Source organism: Emydura macquarii, unplaced genomic scaffold (genome assembly GCF_026122565.2).
Source record: "Emydura macquarii macquarii isolate MOO-44397 ecotype Brisbane River unplaced genomic scaffold, CSIRO-AGI_Emac_v2 contig_295, whole genome shotgun sequence".
Classification (NCBI taxonomy): Eukaryota; Metazoa; Chordata; order Testudines; family Chelidae; genus Emydura; species Emydura macquarii.
In genome coordinates, this window is record NW_027130432.1 from 4,339,752 (window position 1) to 4,362,065 (window position 22,314).

General features: G+C 41.1%; 1 protein-coding gene across 4 annotated transcripts; it reads right to left on the bottom strand.

Annotated features, from left to right (window-relative positions):
• Positions 1-1,996: 1,996 nt before the first annotated feature.
• Positions 1,997-18,149, bottom strand: SALL1 (spalt like transcription factor 1). Of its 4 annotated transcripts, XM_067550902.1 has the most exons (4): positions 17,918-18,149; positions 17,059-17,151; positions 4,048-7,454; positions 1,997-2,992 (listed from the first exon to the last, which is right to left on the bottom strand). In XM_067550902.1, exons 2-4 carry the CDS (start codon positions 17,132-17,134, stop codon positions 2,552-2,554), a joined length of 3,924 nt encoding a protein of 1,307 aa, XP_067407003.1. In that variant the 5' UTR covers positions 17,135-17,151; positions 17,918-18,149; the 3' UTR covers positions 1,997-2,551. The 4 variants fall into 4 exon arrangements, with proteins under 4 accessions (XP_067407003.1, XP_067406994.1, XP_067407013.1 ...); XM_067550893.1 differs by lacking the exon at positions 17,918-18,149 and having other exon boundaries at positions 17,059-17,344; XM_067550912.1 differs by lacking the exons at positions 17,059-17,151; positions 17,918-18,149 and adding an exon at positions 15,051-15,835.
• Between the last annotated feature and the right edge of the window lie 4,165 nt (positions 18,150-22,314).

Consider the following 22,314-nt stretch of genomic DNA (forward strand, 5'->3'; position numbering starts at 1 on the left):
TCTCTTCAACAGTTACCACAGAACTGATATTTTTGCTATCTCACTTTTTCTTCCCCAGGCTGGCATAAGCATTAAACAGTGCATGGTGTTTTCCCTCTGCACGGCAGCAGGATCCCTAATTTATTATTTTTAATGGAGGACTGAGTTTTGCAGGGCTTAATACTTCCCCCAGTGAAGGTCACTGGTAAGGCTCCCATGCACCTGAATAAGAAAAAAACCAAACATTTAAAGTTAAAGAAAAGTCTGTGAAAACCTTGCTTCTGCTAGTTGGTAACACAAAAGTAAAAGTATTCTAAAAAGGTAATTCATATTTAATGTCATTAATTAAATCATTAAAGTCTGTTTAATTTGCCTTTTTGAGGCCAAAAATGACTAAAAATTCTTCGATACTCTCACATTGATAAGCCACGCTGCCTTTAGTGTACATTTACATGTTAACAAATATGCATATTTATGTACCAGATGAGTCATATAAAAAACTAACAGTAAAAGACATACATTTTTCTAAAGGCAATGGTGTTTATAGTGTATTTAGGCTGCATAGTCATTAAAACGAAAAACAAAATTCCTTATGAAAAATAGTTACTGCACAGGAGATCATTTTCAAGTTGTATCAGCATTATACTGTACATTCCCCCAACTCAAGATAACAGAAGTAATTAGGCTACAAGGGCATAAATTCTTTGTCAAAATGACATTTTAAAAAATTAAAATATTTGAATCTCAGAGTGCAAAAATACACAATATATATAAAATTAGAAATTCTCATTTGTTTTAAACCTGTATAAGTTAAAAACTGCCAACCCAATTGTTTTACTTCAAATTAATTTTTTTAAATCAAAACCTCATAGGCAAAAATTGTGGCCCCAATCTTGCATCCCAAAACTTTCATTAAAATCAAGGATAGTTGTGGGTGCATAAGGAATGATGGATCAATCCTGTAGTGAGCAAGGCCAGAGTGATTTCCCCTCTTCCCCTCCCCTCCCCTCCCCCCACACACACTCAAGTTATAAACCTCATGATGTATTAAGGTTTTTAGTGGAGATTTTAACTCAAACAAAGCAGCATAAACATGCCACAATCACACCGAATAAAGTGAATATCAAATATAAAAAAAACATTTGAACCAAGTGAAGCCTCAAATCCAATATAAATTTCCTTCAAAGGAAACTTATCTAGTCTCAATAAGGCCATTGTTAGCAGCATTTTTAATAAAGAGATGAAGAATGCCAAAATATCTATAATTTGGTGATTGGGAGGAGTGATATCACTGAATAGTTAAAAGGACAAGGTTCCTACTCTTCGTGGCTATACAAAAATATATTAACCATTAATATGCAATATACATATGAATACCCACCCCCCCACACACACACAGGGATAGTCCTCTATTACCCAGGAATATGGTTAAATAATACATTCAGAGACTTCACTAAATACAAGTACACTTTAAAAACACAGCGACAACATTTTTATCTGTTGCAAAAATGTATTTGATTACTCAAGTAAAATTACAGTATCTCTGTTAGTATTAAATGTTAAAGAAACTGGACCTCTTTTCCTTTCAACTTTCCAAGAAAGTGCATGTAACAGTCCAAAGTTGTGTTTCTTCTCCCCTTTCTTCCCCCATACCTAATACAAAATAAACAAACACTATCCTTGTTCTCTTGGTCAAGCAGTAGGGCTTGGTCTTGTAAGGAACATATGTACATTTTAATGAAAGGGATATTTCTTATCGTATATACATGAGCATCTACATTTGTCCATGGAAGGTTGTTCAAGATGCTATACTTAGCAGCATTGTGAAAGTCCAGCACATTTTCTATAATGAATATACCTACAAGGCAAAATGTTACGTCTCAGTTTCAACTACCAAAACAACACTTTTGTATCTTCTCTAATAATCTGCGTGCTTATTACTGTACAGAAACTTATGAACATTTAAGACGACTCAAGTAAAAAGCACAATACAAATAACAGTTCAAAACAAAAAATGTTAAATCTACAAAAATTAAAGCAGTTTTAATTTTATAATAAAAATCAAAAACTGAGCTTGTAAAGGACCACACTGTTCAATCTATATTCTCAGCTTTCAGTCCTTTTCTTAATTCTGTTTGGAAAATTAAACAATGTGTTGCTGATAAAATTTCCAGCGAGATCAAAGTATACATTTATATACAGACTTTTATTAGAGATCTAATGCATCACTGAGGCGTTGCATCAATACCAGAGTTCAGTTAAACTGGATATAGAAAATAAGTTAATGCCAGAAAAAGATCACCTAGCAGAACAGACTTGCAACTGCCATAAATGTTACAGCAAGTTTACAGCACTCTAGTCGATTAGTATTTAGTTCAAAATACAGGAGACCAAAGTTAATGCTTGCATTTGTTTGCAAAGCAAGGTTATATCACTAATAAATAAGCTCTCTTAGAACTCTAGAAGTAGAACATGGTACAAAAGCATGTCTTTATAATGTTGTAGTCTGTAGACTTGTAAAAAGCAACCCTAGGTTGCACTATTTGCAGGAATGTTATTTATAAGGTTTATTCTAATTTGTTACAATTTCTTTGTTATCTTCCACAAAACGTGTAAAACGGAAGTTTGTTCCATTTTCATTGCTTGCCATTTTCTCCAGACCAGCTAGAGGTGCATTAGGTTCAGAATTCTGGAGCTTCTCCAGGCTTCCTGTCAACCCACTAATAGGTGAACTGCCACCATTGCCCAGGCTTCCAGGAATTGGAGGGATGCCCCCATTTTGAATGACTGAGATCTCATTGGTCTTCATAGCCAAGCCATTGGAGAGTGCAGCTGCATACTGATTCCAGAAGCTGGAAGGGTCTCCATTTCCTGACCTTGCAGCCAAATCTTTCTGAAACATTTCTGGGAATTTTAAAGGATTGCCTCCTAGAAATGTCATGGGACCATCCACTGAAAGTCGTCTGCCTCGTCTCGCAGGAGTGCTGTTCCACATATGAGTGCCCATGTGAACCTGGAAGAAGTGGGGGGAAGGAGGGGAATGAAGGTGGTTAGCAGTGGAATTCATTGTGACTTTGATCAAGCATGCCTTAACACAAAAGGAAGAAAGCAGTCCATGTGTCTATTCTTATTAAGTAAAGAACGCCACTAAAGGATGTAATATTCCAGTTCAGATCAGTAACAACAAATAAGATTTATCTGGACCTAGCTACCAATATTATGCAGAATGCCCAGCTTTTTCCTGCTGAACAATACATTGCTTATTACTCTTATTTATTACATGTATTAGTTTATACTACTCTTACGTTATTCGGTCAATTGCAGATAGCAATTTTAGTCCTAAAAGTAGCTATGTCCACTTTCATTGCAATGGTAAGTATTGTATTTGACACACTTTATCCTATAAATGTCCTTTTCAGACAGGAAGAAAGTATCCTTTACTGATTGCTCATTGGAGAGCCTTGTGTATAGACAGGAGGGCCTGAAAGTAATTATTCATCTCACATTACTGGCAGAAATCTCCAGAGAAATACTCTGTCAACAGAAACACATACACAGTAACGTGCTCAACTAGTGTTCTAGAACTTAAGTATATTTGCTTTCTCAACACCTCAGTAGGAAATGTTAGTTATATAATCAATTAAAATAATGCCTATTAGTTCAATAATTATGTTAGTTAAAAAAATCATTGTGCATGATAGATATGAACAATAGTATATTTAAGATACTTTACTTATTAAGCAATTCATGTAGTACACTTCATGCATATCTTTAAATAAACACCCTCTAGCAACATTTGACTATCCTATTTCATAGGCTACACATTGAGTTTGGTACATTTTATCAAACCAGAAATAGCCTGCTGATTTGAACAATCTTGTTCAAAGTGCCAGGCACTCAGCATGAGACAATCTACTGATGCCAAAGCTAACCAAATAAAACCATTTTTCATACCCCAGATATCTAAAAGTAGTATTATTTACAACAATGCAGATGTAAATGTAAAAAAAAAAAAAAAAAAAAAAAAATCCCAAACCAACAGTGTAAGAGCAGCGAGAGGGAAAGTACCTTAAGATTGCCTTTTGTTGTGAAAGCTCTTCCACATATAGTGCAGGCAAAAGGCTTTTCGCCAGTGTGTGTCCTTTCATGAATCTGCAAAGCACTGGAGGATGAAAATGTTTTCCCACATGTGTTGCAGTAATGCTGTTTGGGAGTTCTTCGGGGTAGAGTTGGAAGCAGAACTGGTGATGTGGCAGAAGATGGCAAAGGTCCCAGAGGAACAAGCCCAGGAGGTGTTTCTTTGCTATCCTGAGGAGAGCCGTGCAGAAAGCCATTAACCTCAGTCTTTATGAGCGATGACAACGAATTAGCAGGTATAACTGAAGAGTTCTGATTAGGGCCAGTATTGGAATTGGGCTCAAAAAGCTGTGATGGCAGATCTCGCATTTGATGTGTCAACATATGCTGCTTCAAATTACCCTTTGTGGAAAAGCCACGATTGCAAACTGTGCAAATAAATGGTCTCTCTTTGGTATGACTTCTGTAATGAATGTCCAAGGCACTCTGACAAGCAAATGTTTTGCCACAAATGTCACATGCAGTGTTTTTAAATTTACCTCTATCTCTGAAAGGAAAGAGCATACCCAAAGATTCTTCTTTAATTATTTTATCTGTGTTACTAGATGTCAAGTCCAAAGCACCACCATTAGCAGGGGTTGGAGACAAACCATTGGCAAATTCACTTGGTAAAGCTCTTAGTTGTTTCTCTTCAATACTTGGTGATTTGTGGTAATCATTAGTGCTGTTGGATGGGGACAAGGCCTGCATAGAAGAGGTAGACTCTGAGATAGCAGGACTTCCAGCACTTTGACTTTCCATATCACCACCAATAGATGAGGAATCATTTGTCATAACATCCCCTTCCACTGACCCATTTTCAACTGATTTTAAACTGGCTTGAAGTTGTTCAGCAAGTCCTGCATTGATCATCTTCATTTGATTTTCTAAAGCAGCAATACTTGAAATTTCCAGTGGCAGAGGGGAAGAAGATAAGCTGTCTTGTGACGCATCAACAGATTTAGGTGTATCTGGCACACTGCTGTCAGGACAATCTTCCATGTTCTCATCTGAAAAGTTGTCTAGATCATCAAAATTCTTCTCATCAAAAGATCCGGTGTCAGATTCCATTGACTCTGGATAGTTTTCTGTGACAGGCGTATTGGGAATCTGTCCTCCCATATGCATTCGGATATGCTGCTGCAGCACGACAGCATTGGTGAACTTTTTCTGGCAGATCGGGCATGAATGTTGTACTCTCAGCGGAGGCATGGCACGATGAACACTGTAATGAGTCTTTAAATTTCCTTTAGTAGTGAAAGCACGACCACAAATTTTACATTTAAATGGTCTTTCGCCAGTATGTGTGCGATAATGCATTTTTAATGCACTCTGGCAACTGAGAACTCGATGGCAAATAATACACTCATTAGGATCGCTTGCCTTTTTGTCAATATTTTCTACCAGTTGCTGCAATTTTGATGTTTCTGATGCCGGTGTTGAATCTAGTAGTCCTCCAAATGGAAACTTGGCCTTAAATTGCTCTGACATTAGAGGCATCAGTGGATTTGTAAAAGTCACCATGCTGTTGGTGCCGGCGGAGTCTGCTGCCGGTGAGCTAACAGAGCTGTGAATATTAGTGAAGGAGTTTGACGTTTGAGTGTTTTCTTCCATTTTGCCATTTGTGGTAGGTAAAGAACTAGCTTCTGCCTCATCTGAATGTCCATTTGAATTTTTTATAACAGGATCACCTACTCCCGAGTCACTTTTAACAGAACATGGAGGGCTAGCCGAAGGATAGCTAATGGGAATAGGTTGAGGCTCCTCAGTTTTGATAAATGGTGTCAAGCTTGGAATGGTTGGTGGGAGTGGCAGGCCAACAGAAGTAGTCAAAGTAGACAAAACTGGCTTGCTGTCCAGCCAGCTGGTTACAGGTTTCTCAGGGGGGATAGACATTCCATAAGGAATACCTGTGCTTGTAGGAATATTGTCCAAATGCTCTGGCACTGGGTATGGATTCATTTGAATATGAGGGTATTTTTCTTTATGACGTTGAAAGTGGACTTTTAAGTTTCCCTTTGTGGAGAATCTGTTTCCACATATGTTGCATTTGAAGGGCCTCTCGCCAGTGTGAGAACGTAAGTGAATCTGCAAGGCACTGTCACTCCCGAAGACTTTTGCACAGAACCTGCATTTATGTTTAAAGAACGCCTCATCAGAAGTACTTTTTGCTTCAAAAGCAGTTACATTTGGTGGCTTGCTTTTTCTTTGCTGTGCCAAGGCAGTCAAGGAGTTTAAATCCTCTGCAGGTGTTGCAAGATTGGACAAGGGGTTGGAGAAAACCGAGTTACTAGGGGAGGGTTGAGGTAGAAGTGGATTAGATGCAGGACTTAATAAACTGCTTATTGCAAAAGCTGGTGAAGATGATGCTGATCCTGATGGGTTGCTGAATTGTGAGCCACCAACACTTGAAGCCACTTTTTCTGAGGACGGTGTTGTAACTGCTGCTGCCAATATGTTAACATTTGGAGAAGAGCCACTACTGGATGGATTGCCAGGGTTGCTCTGAGGTAGCTGTATAGGGGGTAGTTGTTTCACACCACTGATGCTGGCAGATTGACTAGCAAGGCTTTGTGCTAATCCAGCTGCCGCAGCCAGCTGCTGGGATAAATGGGAACTTAATGTGGACAAGGGGTTGGCAGATGTTCGTAAAGTACCTTGAGAAGGGCTAGAAGATGTTGACGAGTCTGTTTTTTGGGAAGCCAACAATAATATTTGGTGACGAATTTGTTCAATCAGTTGCAGCTGGTGGATCTGCTGTTGCTGTAAAGCCAACAGTTGCTCCATTAGGGCAGGTACAGCAAGCTTATTATTTGATGCACCATTACTTCTCGCTTCCTGTGAGAACTGTGCGACTGCCACTTTCGTACTTTGAAGGTTTTCAATTATGACATTGCTATTTATCACTGAAAAGTTGCCTAATGCCGTCAGATCGCCTATTTGAGGTAGAGAGGTTGTTATAGCTGAGGTACCCATTGTGGAGCTGTTACTGCTTGTAATACTATTGTTGATGCTCTTGGAACTGCTACTGCTATTGTTAATGCTGGAAGCCTCCACATCCATGGATTCTTCCTTGTCAAGTTTGTTATGCTCTGAAAGGTCACTGCAGTCTACTTGATCTGTGTTATTAACTGTGTCATTCATCTGTTCATCAGGATTATCAGAAGGGGAACAAGGAGGGAAGGTTTCGGAAGGAGAAGCTGGATTTTCATTCACAATTAAAACTAATTGATTTTTAGTACAGTTCTTCTTGTGTTGCAGGAGATCTGATAATTCAAAGAACTCAGCACAGCACCTGCCACAGACATGGGCGTCCTTGTTCTTAGTGGTTCGATTTGCATGACCCTTTTCTGTGTCTCCTAAAACATCAAAAGATTAGAGATTAAAAATTGAGCAGAAATACAAAAATTTCTCTAGGACATTTTTATTTTAATCTACCGTTTTTAACTCTCAGACTAAAACACACTAAAATTGTATGTGAAAACATATCAATATTTGTAATTCACAAACGTTGATTTTTAAGATTGTACACGGGTGTTGTATTAATCCCTATGTTTTAGATTATCATTTCCTTCAAATAATCCATCAAAATATAAAATACTATGAACTGAAGACATTGGACCATAATGAAATTTCATAGCAAAATATTGATTTCCAATATTTCATACTGCTTATTGTCTAGTTGTCCACTGAGCGCAAATCAACCATTTGAAGGACCCATTAGACTCTCAAGTTCCTGTCAACCTTGTTCATTTTCAACTGATTCAAAGATATCTGTGACAGTTGCCCCTGTCACTAAACTAATTTGTAGTCATTCAAGGTCCCAATCAGTTGTTGACAAGAAAAAAAGTGCACATCACTAAGCTACAGATTGACAACTAAAAAAAAAAAATTTTTGCTTTTGAATTTCTACATAAGACCCAAGCTATCTTTGATTCTATAGCAAAGATTAGTTTTCACATCAAAAGTTAATTCCACTGCAACTGGAGACTTTGAGCTGAATACAAAGGAAAAATCCTCAATATAGGAGAAAGTCATATTTCATGAATAAAGTATTTTTTTCTAAACCCAATTATGACACTTGGTTTTGTTTTAAGACTAAAGAATGATAAATCTGCTACTCTTCATCAAAAGAACTCCTTTTGGGACAGATTTAGAACTCAGTTTTGCCAGCGCAAGTCTGGAGTAGCTCCATTAATGCAAAGCAAATATTGTGGATTTTCACCAGCCAAACTGAGATCAAGATCTGGCCTCAAATCTATAAAACCAGCATAAATTTTATATTTCTGAATAAACATCAAGAAAAATGAGCAGTTAAAAGGAAATGTTCACATACAATAAGAAATAAGTCTTCATTTTAAGTTGGATGATTCTTTGCGATTTTCCTTGTCTGAATGCATTTTAAAACGATTTGTTCTTAACTGTTGTCAATTGTTTAACAGATTGTACTGAACCTCTCCTTATAAAATCCTTTCATTTCATGTTTGTTTCCACTAGTTGCTCACATTTCTTATCACTAGGATCCATTTGTAAATTAAACATTAAAAAATCTCCAACTCTAAACTAGCTGATCTTATTCAAAGACAGGATGGCTCCCTATTGTTTGCTCAGCATGAGGACACCAACTTCTGTTGTACAAATGGTGTGTGGTCATCTTGGAAGGCTGTGAAAAAAAAACTGTTTAATTCAAGGATTACCTCCCTGCATGTTTCTCTCCAGTACTAAATCAGATAATAGGCGGTTTCCATTACTTCCAAATTAAATCTCAAAGAAAACTAAAATAAAAGATTCCCGTAAAAAGTTGAGAAACTTAAAATAAAATGATTTTTCTTAACGAATGAGAATTTGAAATTAAAGAGCCATTATTTATAATGCAAACAGAGATGTGATGCAGAGAAGCATTATTTTTTTTTGAAGATTTTGTTCCCTCTCTCTTTATCCAAGTATATATTCTGTGACAGAGTTTAGCATGAACACCCAAAAATTGCATATCTGTTGCAATTGATATTTTGTTTAATTAACTAGTTAGTTCCATATATCTTTACTGAAGCATATCTCAAGAAACATTAAATCTAGATGTGAAAATGTTAATATATACATATCTATATTAACAAGCTATATGGTCTGAGAAGAGAGCAACAATTACGATTCAATTTTTAAATTAAGGTTAACTCACACTAACTAGTCCTGGATTCCAATACTCACTTTATGTACTTTTAGAAATATTTTATTGTTTAGTGTGCAAAAATGAAGCAAAATATCAAAATGTATTAAAGTTGTGTACTTTTCTTTAGTCATTGTGCTGTTTATCTCAGGATAAAAATAATATGACAAACATTCCACTTAAGGCTTTTTATTTTGACAACCAATTTCAAATGATGCATCCATTTCAGATGCTTACTTTAAACTAGGAAAAGCAATTCCTAATATATTCAACAGAAATGTTATTTCTCTCTCTTTGCCATTTCCATATGTAATGGTTATGTTTCCATCTACTTTTACAGCCAATTATGAAGGAACAAAAGCTATTCTGTTTGTTCACACATTTTCAACAAAATGCATTAAAACTATTATGTCAGCATGTTCTATTAAGCTCTGCATTCAGTGGAAAATACTTTTCAACCAGATCACATTTATCAAAACATAAAGCCACTTTAAAACACAGTTTTGCTTGGTCAGCTGTGCTTAGATAAATAATGGCAGATTCAGAACTAAATAACTAGCAAGGGAAATCAGAAAACTGACAATCAATTACACACATTACAATGGAGTTGCTTCAAATATTTAGCACTTCTGTACTGAGATTAAAGAATATTTTAGTTCTTTTTCACTCTCAAAGTATCTGATATTCTTGCTTTACAACGAAAGGTTATTTTGTACATTTACCTAACTGCTACTTTTCCACACCAGAAATTCACAAGAGTTCTAGCACAATACTATATATATTAAAACATGAAATATCAGGTATGTGTGTATATTTATATTTTAAAATAGGTTAGGCATATGAATACTGCAGAAATTAAGATGTCTGTTACATGATCAGGACAACAATAAACTACATCTATGGATCGAGCAAAAATAAGATTGGGGCTTAGATTTTTGTAACATTTTTCATCCTGATATTTGATCATGAATTGCATTCACTGGGTTTAATTTCTTGTTTTCTTAAATGCAAAAAAATGGGCTTCTCTATATTACAATAGATCTTAATTTTAAAATTACCTGTAGTCTATAAGAACTTCCACTATATGTAAAGAGGCACTATTAAGTAATAATAGAAGTTTAAAATGACATAAATCTTGAAAAGTAGACATTGTAACATTGATAGGAAGACATACAGCATGCTTTCTACTGCATATTTAATATCTACTGTATTCTAATCACATCTGCTAGCTTTCGATGTATTTCCTTGGATGATCTGTTCTAAATAATAGCATTTGGTGACCTGACTAAATAAAGTTTCTTTGTTGTGCCTATCATGGTGAAAAAACCTTCCATCTTGCTTTTATGTATCCTGTAAAGAAGTAACAGTAAAATTAAATCTGCAGTGAGCAGCTATATAGAAAATTCAAAAAGCAGTCATTATAAAAAACTCCACAACTTTTTAAAAGACATTAATGACACTTTGTATTGCAAGTCCCTTGTCAGATGTTGATTTTTCAGTTTACAGGTTTCTTAAGGATCATGAAATTTTTTGGTGTTCAATCTAGATTATTCATCTCAAACATTACTCATTTCAAACTTGGGAATTTTGAACCACTTGAGTTGCATATTATAGAATGAGAACCAAAACATTCCATAATCCTTAACAAACTTGTAAAATGAAAAACAAACATCTGCCTTGCATAGCGAGATCACTGAACAAGGACTTACATTTAAAAAAAATATTTCGAAGATTTTGAACTGTATGTGTGTTTTCAAAATGACTTCTCACCAAAATTCCCATTATAATAATGACATGCTTCTGTGTCTACAAACTTTTAGCCAATCCCCTCTCAGTTAAGCAACACAGAAATAAACTCTTAATCCCAGTTTGCATGAATATTTTAAAGTGTCCCTGGTGCATTAAAATATTTTAATTAACTGCTCACTTAATTGATATACTAAGTGAGAAATTAAAATCACAAAATGTTATTCTGAAGAAAACAATTGATTATATATGGGGAGAGGTTCATATTCAATTCCATTTCTTAAGTTTTCTGTATTGTAACTGGTAATTTGCTCAAGTATTTATTCACATATTTAATTCACTTAAACAAGGATTCTACAATTTAATAATCAAAAACAAACCAAAAAAGATTAGCAAGCTATCTCAAAACTAGGAACAAATCCATCTAATGAATACAATTAAAAAAAATATCTTCCCTATGATGAATCAAAATGAACACTAGATGGGGTTCCAGTCGCAATAGTTTCTTCAAAAAGTTGAATGTAGTTTCACTGTTCCAGTGACACGTAAAAGAAAGGCTCCTTAAAGCTATATCTAAACTTTGGCTACATAAACATTGGCAAAAGGACAAGAAACTAAATCCCTGTTGTTTGGAGGGTAAAACGGAGCTATGGGAACTACCTGTCAATCTCCTCTTTGGGGGTCTGGCATCTAAGGGGACAGGGGAATAGGGTTAGCAAAAGAAGCAAAGCTGATAAGGCGAAGCTAAAATAAACTACTAACTTCCTGCTATGCAACCAGTAAGACTCAATTCGGGGGTCACTGGCAAGATATTGAAGTACATATTGTGATCTGAACTCTGTCACCTTTCGATGGAAGGAGGCTAGCAAAGGTTAAAACAGCTAACACTTAAATTTTTCCTAGCACCAGTCATACAGACTTACTTGACTGTATGGTCATGTAGCAACCATTTCTCTTATATATTCCAATTTTTAATTGTTAAAAAAGATTTTAAAGGGGTATAAGTGTAATGCACCTTGAACGGTCAGAAAACCCCCCCAGCAATCAGTGCTTTCTTGGAGGATTATTCACCAGCGAATGTCTGTTTTGCTTTTTATTAGCAATTTCAATAAGCTTAACTATATTTTTCCCCTAATAAGATTGCTTCAGTAAAAATGACCGTTTCCACATATAAAGGACCAATATGGTTAAAACTGAATTATACAGAAAATTCTATGATAGTTAATATATGAAAATCACAGTCCATAGATACCGATTTGTGACTTATCACCAAAAGTTATATTAGATGCATGATAAACACAAAATAAATCTGTTAGGGGTGGGGAAAAACGGAATGAGTGTGAAAGGAAACCCAGACAACATGGGCCTGATTTCACACTTTGTATGACTTCTGTAAAGTTACTCTTGACTTACATCAGTGTAAGCAATATCAGATAAGGCCCACTACATCTAGTACTCTGCCTTGCAAAAATGTAAGTAGTATATGTAATTCTAATCAAGACTGATCAAATATAGTTCTCACAGAAAGGCCTGATTATGTAATAAGCTAAAAGAAGCCTGACTAAACATGTACTCCTTCCAAGCATTCTGTCTTGCAAGTGTTATTAAATAAACAAACAAACTAAATTACTATAGTTTTTAACAGCTGCCTGGGCCGAGATTATTCTGGGAACCATCCTACTGATTCAATGAGTAAATAGAATTTCATTCTTAACATCAGAGAAACTTATTCCTCTATATGGAACAGAACCAAGTATTATATCTGCAGCAAATGCTGGCTGCATTGCTCTTCTGATAAAACCTTTGCCTTGAACCTATGCTCCAAACGAATATTCTGTTGTATGAGTAGGCCAGGAAGCTCCTACAATCTTTAAAAAAAAAAAAAAAAAAAGAAAAGAAAAAAAAAAAAAGAAAAAGAAAAAGAAAAAACCACTAACCCTCCCCCTCTCAGTAAACCCTCCCCACAAAACCAACTTGAACAAAAAACAAAAACAAACAGAAAAGCAGCCCAAAATGTAAGAAAAAAAATCATACAATCTCAGAGTTATTCACAAAAGGAAACAATCCAACTGCCTCTTCTGCGATTTCCACCAGTAGTTAGTTACTTGTTGAATATCATTTATGTCAAAAGTCGCTTTCACCATTAGTCTAATTTCTGTCCTGCTTATGCCAGTTCAAACTTATTGTGTGAGCACATTCACAAGATATCATGAAGCCGAGCTTCCTTATTCAGTGACTGCACAAACTATTAAATCTTCACAGTAAGAATGTACTGCGTTTACCCTATGCTTTGAAAGAAAGTGTTCTGAAAAATAAAATGTATGTTGTTGTAAGACATGGATGAAGTTTCTTTTCAAGCTATTTTCCATTGACCCTTAAATGTGAATACATGTCAAAGAGTTCCCTAAACTAGAATTCAAAACAGATACGACACATTTTTTGACAGAAACATGACACAGTTTTCATTTATTCCCTTAAACATTATTTCACTTCACATTATTGCAATTGTTGTTAAAGTAGCAGGGATGCCAAACTTATCTGATTCCTGAAATTACAACTGAGCTAACAAACCTGAATTAACTGCATCAAAAAAGAGGACTGGGGGATGTTTGTATGTTTTATTTTTGCAATTTTGAGACATATCATGAAAAAAAATGTTTCATACCTATCTCAAATGTATCCAGTATAAATTTAAGATCTTCTCAAATGTATGAAGTGTTCCTTTAATTTACTTCTGTAGGGTTAGTTTTATACTATTACAACAGCATTCTAAATCCTGTAACACTATTACAAAACGTACCCTCCAGGCAACTTAGTCAAAACTTATTGTCCAAGCATGTAAACCAGTCATAACCTAAAACCATTACTACTGAAAGGAGGGAAAAGGCTCCTACAGGGTTTCTAATAACCTATTGCTTTTCCTAGCGAATGAGCCAACATTAAAAAAAACAAAAAACCAATCTTAATCATTTACTTAATTAAGTTACTAGCCACAAAAAACAAATGAAAGATTATCTAAATGCCATCATTTTAAGCGAAATCCAACTATTTTAAGTACATCATTTAGCAACAGGCAAGAAAGCTCCTCAGTTAACATTCCTTTCTCACACCCCCAGTGTCTTGCATCTGAAAACAATGTGCAAACCAGATAAAAAAAATAGGAAAGAAAAAAGGGAGAGGGGGAGAGAGAGAGAGAGAGTGAGTACTTGATTTTATTAAGGTACTTGAAGGTGCTTTAATCAGTGTCCTTCAGCAAAAAAAATGTTAAAAAATAAATAAAGACTTTATCAAGAGATGCAATTAAACAAACTGAAGATGTGAAAAATATCCCTTTGATTCTCCAGCAAGATAAGTAACTTGCATCTAGGTTTTTCCTCTCTGCTTTTTTAAGGTGCTGGTGAAAGGCTAAATAAAACCTAAACTTTCCCCACCTCATCCTTGAAATTTCAAAGCTGAAGAAAAATATTTAAAGATAAAATAAATATTTGTGTTAAAGTGAAATTAAATGGGGATTGCATTAGAACACGGTGGCAAAATAGCATGCACCCAAACAGATCAAAATTCACCTTAAAAAAAAATCAAATGTTTCCTTCCAGAAACCAAAATACTTTACAGAAAGCTTTAAACAGTTAGACGAAATGGGTGCTAATTATTTATTACGATGATGATGCAAGGAAAGGCGTCTCAACATTTTTAAAAAACTGGTAACAAAGCTGCCCTAACATCCTTCCAGTTTTCCAAGGGAGACCCGATTTGGTATGCAGATCTTGGTACCTTATGTTAAATTTGTTCACAAACTCCTTAGCAGCCCCCGTGCAACCTGGGGGGAGTAAGAGGAAGGGGGCCTGATAAATGGAAAATGAGTTAGGAGGACAGTTCAGAGAGCACAGCTCCCATGTCCCCAAACCTACCTCGGTGGCGACCCTGATATGCATGGTGCTGGAGGGGGGGAAGAGGGTTGTTTCCTGGCTGCTGCTTTAATGACTAATGCAGGGGGTTAAGGGGGCTGTGGGAGAGCAGCTCAGTGCTCCTCTCCATGACTCACATCGCACACGGGCACGTCAGCTGCTGGCCAAGTCCTGCCGCAGCCAGCAAATACGTTCGGCGTGGAAACGTGGAGGGTTGGAAAGCAGGGAGAAGTGAAGAGCGTTTCTGCAAACAGAAAGGAACCCAACACACCGACCGGCTCTGAAAGTTATCTGGGGAAGTCAAAGGTGCTTCCGACCCTCAGGGCTGATGAGTGCCATCAAGCTTAGATCAAGAAAACGAGTTATTTACTCAGGGCCAACTCTCTTCATCCCCAGCCGATTTGCCCTGAGCACTACATACCCACCCCCCATGACAGGGGGAACTGCCCAAGACAGGACCCCCCCAGCTTCCTCTTTAAAAAAAAGCGAGACCTTGGCTAAGATCTCAGCAGAACTCTCTTACCCACCAAAAACTGCCACACCGTCCAGAGTCTCAGGAAGTGCCCTGCAGAAATGCGAGACACCCCCTCCCCCTTCCTGCCAGGGCAGGATCCACATCTACCGCCAGCCTCTGGAAGGGGCACCCGGGGACAGTTTTCTTGCCATTCCCTCCATGCCTTGTTTGTTTATCGCCCCCTCCCCGTCTCCAGCTCCGAACGAAGCGGCCCCCCCAGCGTCAGTCCCGCCGCTCGGCCGGAGTAGAGCTGCCCAGCCGGGGAGACGATCCAGAGGCAGCCAAAGGCAGGGCAGGATACGTTCCCTCCCCGTGCTCCCCGCTCCTCATCCTTCCTTTGGTTTCCTCCTCCCGATCTGCTCGAGAAACTGACGCAGCCCCCGAGGTGTGCAAAGGAAGGGGAGGAGAGCGGGCCTGCCTCTGGGACACAGCGCAGGGAAGGACGAGGAGAGCCTCTGCCACCTTCACCCCTGGCCCTCATTTAGCAGAGAGGCGCTTCCAAAGCGCCCACTTCCTTACTTCGGTTTTCCCCAGTCTCCCCCCCCCCCCCTCCGGCCCCCAATCACCAGCCCCTACTCGGCCGGTGTATAAGGTGCAAGCAGACACAGGTACAAGCGCGCGCACACACACAGTCCCCACCATCCTCAATAAAACTGGCTTTCGCTGCAGCAACGCAGGGCTTCTGGAGCCCCCCCACCCCCACCCCCTTTAAAACACAAGCCAAATATATACACATGTATTTATCTATCACAGGCTCGCCAAATCCTGGAGGTGGCGGCTACACGGCCAGCGTTTGTTCCTCCCTCCTCGCAACAAACACAACAACAACAACAACAACAAAAGCCCCCGGGCAAGGAGGACAACGAACAACCACCCCACGGCCAAAGGCGAGCCGCAAAGACGCCTTCGCTGGGGCTGCTGCGAGTCCGGCTCCGCCGGTGCCCGGCAGCCGGAGCGAAGAGCGAGGAAAGTTCTGAGGAGCAGGGAGGGAGGGAGGCTCAGCAAGCGCGGCAGGGCAGCAGAAACACTTTTATCCACAGCCCGCAAACTTTTCCCCCTTTAAAAGAGGGGGTTCCAATACCCAGGCAGCACAGATTTCCCAGCCCCACCGAGAGTCCAGGAGAAAAAAGGGGGATGGGGGAGGGGGGGGCAGAGAGAAGAAAGTACGAAAGGGGCTTTTTTCCCCCTCTTTTGTGGTGGCAGAAAGTAAGTGCGGTCAGGTCTGTGCATCCCCAGAAAACACCCCCACCCCATCAAAAATCCGACTGTGTCCCTCTCCTAAGCAGCCTCCGGGGTGTGGGCTCCAGAGGGGCTGTGGGGGAGAAATCCGGCTCTCCTGGGCTCAATTGCCAGATCACCAAAAAAAAAAAAGGGGGGGGGGGGGGAGGGAAGGCGAGAGAGACAAAAATGCACCAAACGCAGGAAACAAAAGGTTAATAAAATAAAACAAACCCATCCTCAAGGGGGACAAAAAGAGTCAGACTGAGAAAAGCCCCCAAAACTCCGGCGGATCCAGCGCGCTCGCCCCTTCCCCGGCGTAGTTCCCGAGCTGCCGCGAAGGTAAGTTGATCTATTTTGCGTGTGCGTGTTTCTGTTAAAATGTGTGCGAGGGAGAGATGAGAAGAACTCACCATTTCGCTGGGATGATAAGGCCAGCTCGGGGTCGGACTGGAAATGCTGAGGCTTCGCCTGCTTCCTCCGCGACATGCTGGCTCAAACATCAGCTGGGGCAGAATAAAAAATTACTAAAAAAAAATCTTCTCAAAATTACGGAAATCGAGCCTCCCCCCTCCCCAAGCCACGCCGCACCGCGCATGTGTCCTGCTATAATTATGATTATCAATAATGCATTGCGATTAATCATAGAGGGGCTCTTTGAAAGGCGATTGGCACATGGCCAGCTCTATTCAAACCCGCTCGCCTTAATCAATTAGGCGCTGATTTGCTGGAGACCCTTGTCTCTCTGCAGCTCCCACCCAATGAGTCGATCCATGTGGCAAGACAGGGGGCTGGATTTCCCCAGAGCTGGTTGGATACAAGTTTAACCCTCTTAGCAACCAGCTGGGACTGTTTCACGCCATCCCTGTTACTATAGGAATGTGTCGAAAGCCTCTTCCTGTCCCAAGCGCCCGGGTGTTTTTTCGCTCCCCCCCCCACACACACCCCCTTTCTTTTTATAAAGGGGCCAAGAGGAAAATAAAATAGTATCTTCTCTAAACGGATCGGGGCTGCGGGGTGATGGGGAGGGAGATTCGGTGATTGATCGGTCCGAAAAGAAGCAAAGGAGAATCGAGAGAGAGAGAGAAATGACCCCCAGGAGCAGATCTCCCAGCTGGGGGGAAACTCTGCCTGTGCGCCCGCAGGGACACTGGGACCGCGGGGGGGCCGGGGGAGGACACTGCTGGCAAGCGGGGCTTTTCCTGCCCCAGGCAGCAGCTCCGGCTGTCGTGCCAAAGTTGCACCAGAGCGAGCCTGCGGGCTCCGTTGTACCTTGCCCCGGTCTCAGCGCCACCGCCTCCGCCTGGGACCGTCCCATGCCCGCTCGCGCGGCGGGGCTGCCCGGTGTTGTTTGGTGTTTGAACAGCTGCGGACCAACACAGAGCCACCTTCCAGCCCCTCTCCCCGGCCGGGTCCCCCCGCCGGCTCTCCCCACGCAGGCAGGCAGGCAGGCAGGCAGGCCGGCCCCGGGGAGGGGGGCTGGGTGCCGCTCGCTGACAATAGGGCGGGAGGGAATGGAAGGAACCTCACACATTTCCCAGGACAATTACCGCAAACTTTGTGCCCAGCTACGTCAGAGCCCGGCCAGGCAGGGGGCGGGCTCCTCCCGCCGCGGCGGCGCCGCCGGTTGGCTGAGGCCGGCGTCAATCTCCGGGAGGGAAGGCGGCTGGAGAAGGCTGGTGGCGGAAACCGGCCGACTCATCTCCCGGTGGCGTCCGGGGCACGGGCTGGGGAGGGGGCGGGGCAGGGCAGCTTTACACGTTTCAGGCTCGGGCACGTCTCCTCCGCTCCTTGCGCCGTCCGTCCCCGGCTTCTCCCTCCCCTTGCACTCCGCTCTGCAGAGGGTTGTTCGGAGGTGGATTAATTCGGATCGAAACCTCCCCGCCCCGCCTCCCCAAGCGAAGTCGCTCCTGACTTTCGTTTTCATCTTGGACTCCAGAGAGTCCGAGCCTGGCTGAGCCGCGCCTTCCAGCCCCGGCTCCCTCCCTCCCGGCCCGGGCGGCAGCAGCCAGCAGCCTGCCGCACCCGGCACAGGGTGGGACTTCGGCGTGTGCGCTCAGCCCGGCGAGCCCCGCCGCAGCCCCAGCGCGCAGGCGGCAGAGAGCGGAGCAGCCCCAGGGCACGACCCGGAGCGCTCCCCGCCTCTGCTCAAACAGCCCCTCGTCTTCCCCAGAGCCCGGGGAGGGAAGCAGGTCGGTCGGTCGGTTTGATTTGTCTGTTCCCGTGCGTAGACGGACGGACAGACAGACGCGCGTACAGCCGGCTACACAGGCGCTGGGGAGGCAGCTGAGCTGTGCAGGCAAACTTTTTCTAACTTCGGGACCGCGCTTTGAACTCCGTGTTTCGGAACTTGGCTTATGACCTAAGCCCTTCTTTGGGGCCAGCGTTTATTTCCCCGTGTAGGTACATATCTGTGTGCGCCTATCTGTCTACAGATACCTGGATACAGGCGGGCGTAACGACCGATTAGCAGCCTGCTTGGTGCATAGTAGACAGGTAGGAATGCAACACATCAGACACACACAGTTCCGGCCTTGGCGCTCGGGCGGTACTAATTGCAGCATAAGCCAATTTCATCATCGGGGAATCAAAAGTTCAGTTCCCGAGTGAGGCAGGTTAACTCCAAACACGGGCTTTCTCCGCCGCACGCACGCACGCACGCACCCACACAAATGCACACACAGCACGGACCGATTGTGTTTGCTTTATAGATCGCTAGATGCAGCCCTTTGTGATCCTCCTTCTTCTGCATGTCAAACGCGCCCGTGTACGAAAAGTTGATGTGCAGGGTTATCTTGGTGGGAAGAGGAGCAAGCGTGCTGCTGCTGCAGTCAGTTTCCGTTTCTGGGCCATTCACAGCACCCTCCTCCCACCCTCCCCTCTGGATTATTTACTCTGTGATTGAAACTACTCCTTTCCTCCCGTATCAATATTAACAAACTCTGTAACAGCAAGAGGCTGATCAGATACAACTCATTTCAATTTCAAATGAGCCGGTAAAACCTAGAGAGCGAAAGAGAGCGCGAGCAGCTCTCTCTCCAATCGAGGAACCGACACCCTCGGATTTTCTTCGCCCTATTATTAAACGAACTAGACTTTAAAATGTTTACCAAGGCGGGTGACAAAACAACAGCCAACCTTCTCCCCCCCGTGCCAGCCAGATCTTTAGTCAGCTTTTGCAAACCGGACCCTACATTTGCTTTTCTTTCCCGTGCAGGCTGATTTTTCTCTCTCTCTCTCCTCTCCCCGCAGTCTTTGGTACAGTAGATTTTGATAAAAAGACAAACGAAGCTGTCAGTGCGGATGATGTTGAAGAATGAAGATAATAATGTTGCTATAGGTGGTATTTCAGATGCCATTATTTTTCACTGAATATTTAAAGAGATCTTTCGGCAGAGATGGATATATTCCGTGCTAGGTGTCAGCCTCCTTACCCTCACACACTGGGAATATACCGAATATAAACATATAGAAATGTACATGCTATATGTATACACATGTACACACGGATATGCATATAACACCCACATACACCCCTGTTCATAACAGGCTGTATTTAGCATTCTATGTATCAATCACTCGGTTAAAGCCCCACGTCTTTAAATCTAGCTACTGTCTGAAAATTAGTCGCATTTACCATTTCATTTTATATTTGTTGATTAAATGGGGTTGTTTTAAATCCCTTTCCTATAGCGCTGTGCATTTGGTGCACGTAAGACCCGTTGGGAGCCCGTAATTAAAAAAACAATGGTTTGGAGAAAGACTAATTTGGAGAAATAAAGTTTAATAACTTTTCTTTTTTCGTTTCTCTGCTACCTCGCCAGTGTAAAAACAGACCCTTAGTGTTTAATTTAGGATTATTTGATTATTTATTGTTTGTTTTCTTCCCCTTTGCTGGGGGCCGGAGGGTGGGGACCGAGTGGTGTTTGCAGGGAGAGAAGAATTGGTCTTTATTGTTGTTGATAGCAATACATCAATTAAATGTCATTGTCTCTAACTGAAGTTGTGAGTGTTCACAAACGTAAATACTGTGATTTTGTTTTTACTGTGTTCCCCCCCCCTCTTGAAGGTCCGGATGACAGTGACAAAATTCCCTTCCCCTCTGTCCCCCTCCCCCCGACACACACATCTTGGAGATCTTTCTTGGGTTATTTAAAAAAAAGGGGGGAGGGTGGGACCCATACTCTTCTTCAATGCAAATCAGCCCCCGGTTGGAAATCAACCGTGCTGGGGATCGATTCATTGAGATGAGCACTGAAAGGAGATTGTAAACAGGGGATAATTTGCTGTTCATTCGGGTGAGAGACAATTTCAATGAAAAGCAGCACACTGGACTGAATTATTGTTATAAAGGTTTGCGATCAGACATAACAACCTTAACACTCAGGGGCTAAAAGCTATACAATCCCCATATACTTACAATGCATCGTTAATAACGATCTGGGAGAAAAGTCAATTGATTTCATATTTTCTGCAAATTTGCACCAACGGCGCAGCTTGTAAAGCGGAATATATGATACTGATCGCTCTCTTCGCAGAGCTAACCCCGAACAATCAACCTTTAACTTGTGGAAACATCGTCTCTTCCCTAAAAATTAAAACAGTTTAAGGGAAGCACCGTCACGGTGTAATTCATTCATTCACGTTTTCAGACTGCAAAAATACCTGCTTTTACTTAGCAGGGCGAATGCTCTTGTTTTCTGTTTATTGAGCAAAAGCTACCGTGCAAACCAAATTTTAAATATTGCTGCATGTGTCCCCTAAACTGCTAATACCAAACAGTCCCGCAGCTAACACTGCTGCTTACACGTATTTTTGCAATGTGGGTAATTAGGGGCTTCCAGATGCTGCTGTCAGATGGGAACTTGGCTTTGTGCTCCGATATATAATAAACTTTTGAGACAGTCCTGGGGCGCAGCTATCCAGGAGCAGCTAGGAACAGCTATCTGGAATTGTTTTATCATCAACAGCCTGCAATCCCGCTATTCAATACGCCCATTCCAACCGAAGCCTGTGTGGGTTTAGGTATGACTACTTTTGTGGACAACGCTGTCAACAACCTTCCCCCATCCCTCCCCTTTTTAAAAATTTATTTTCTAATGATCATTCCTTAAGAAAAAGAAAAAGGGCCAGAATGGAATCCTTCTCCATTATTACTGACAACTAATAATTGATCATTGCTCACAAACACGAGCTTTTAGCCAGATAATTGAATCGTAAGCAATACGGGTTGAGCTAAAGGCAAAAAGAAAAAAACAACAACCCGAAACCAAAACAAATATAAGAGCACTAAAGTGCAGGGGGATTTTTATTTATTTATTTATTTTTGCGAAGATAAGAAATGAAAATGACGGATGCCACAGAACCAGCCAAGGTGGAATTATTTAATTCAATTCTTTCTTTGCACATTTGCTGCCTTTTGTTTGACCCGGTGGCAAGCAAAATTTTACACCTAGCCGTCCCTTTTGAGCTTATTGATGAAGGTGCTTCTGAAATGATTATCAAGAGATTTACAGCCATCACTCCCCACCTACGGAAAAGTAATAAAATCAACCCCTCAATCAATCAGACCCGCCCCCTCCTCATATCTTTGAAATCTGTTCTTTTAGCTGTTTTATTACAATGCAATCATTAAATATGTTTGTTTCAAATTTAACACAAATGCCTCT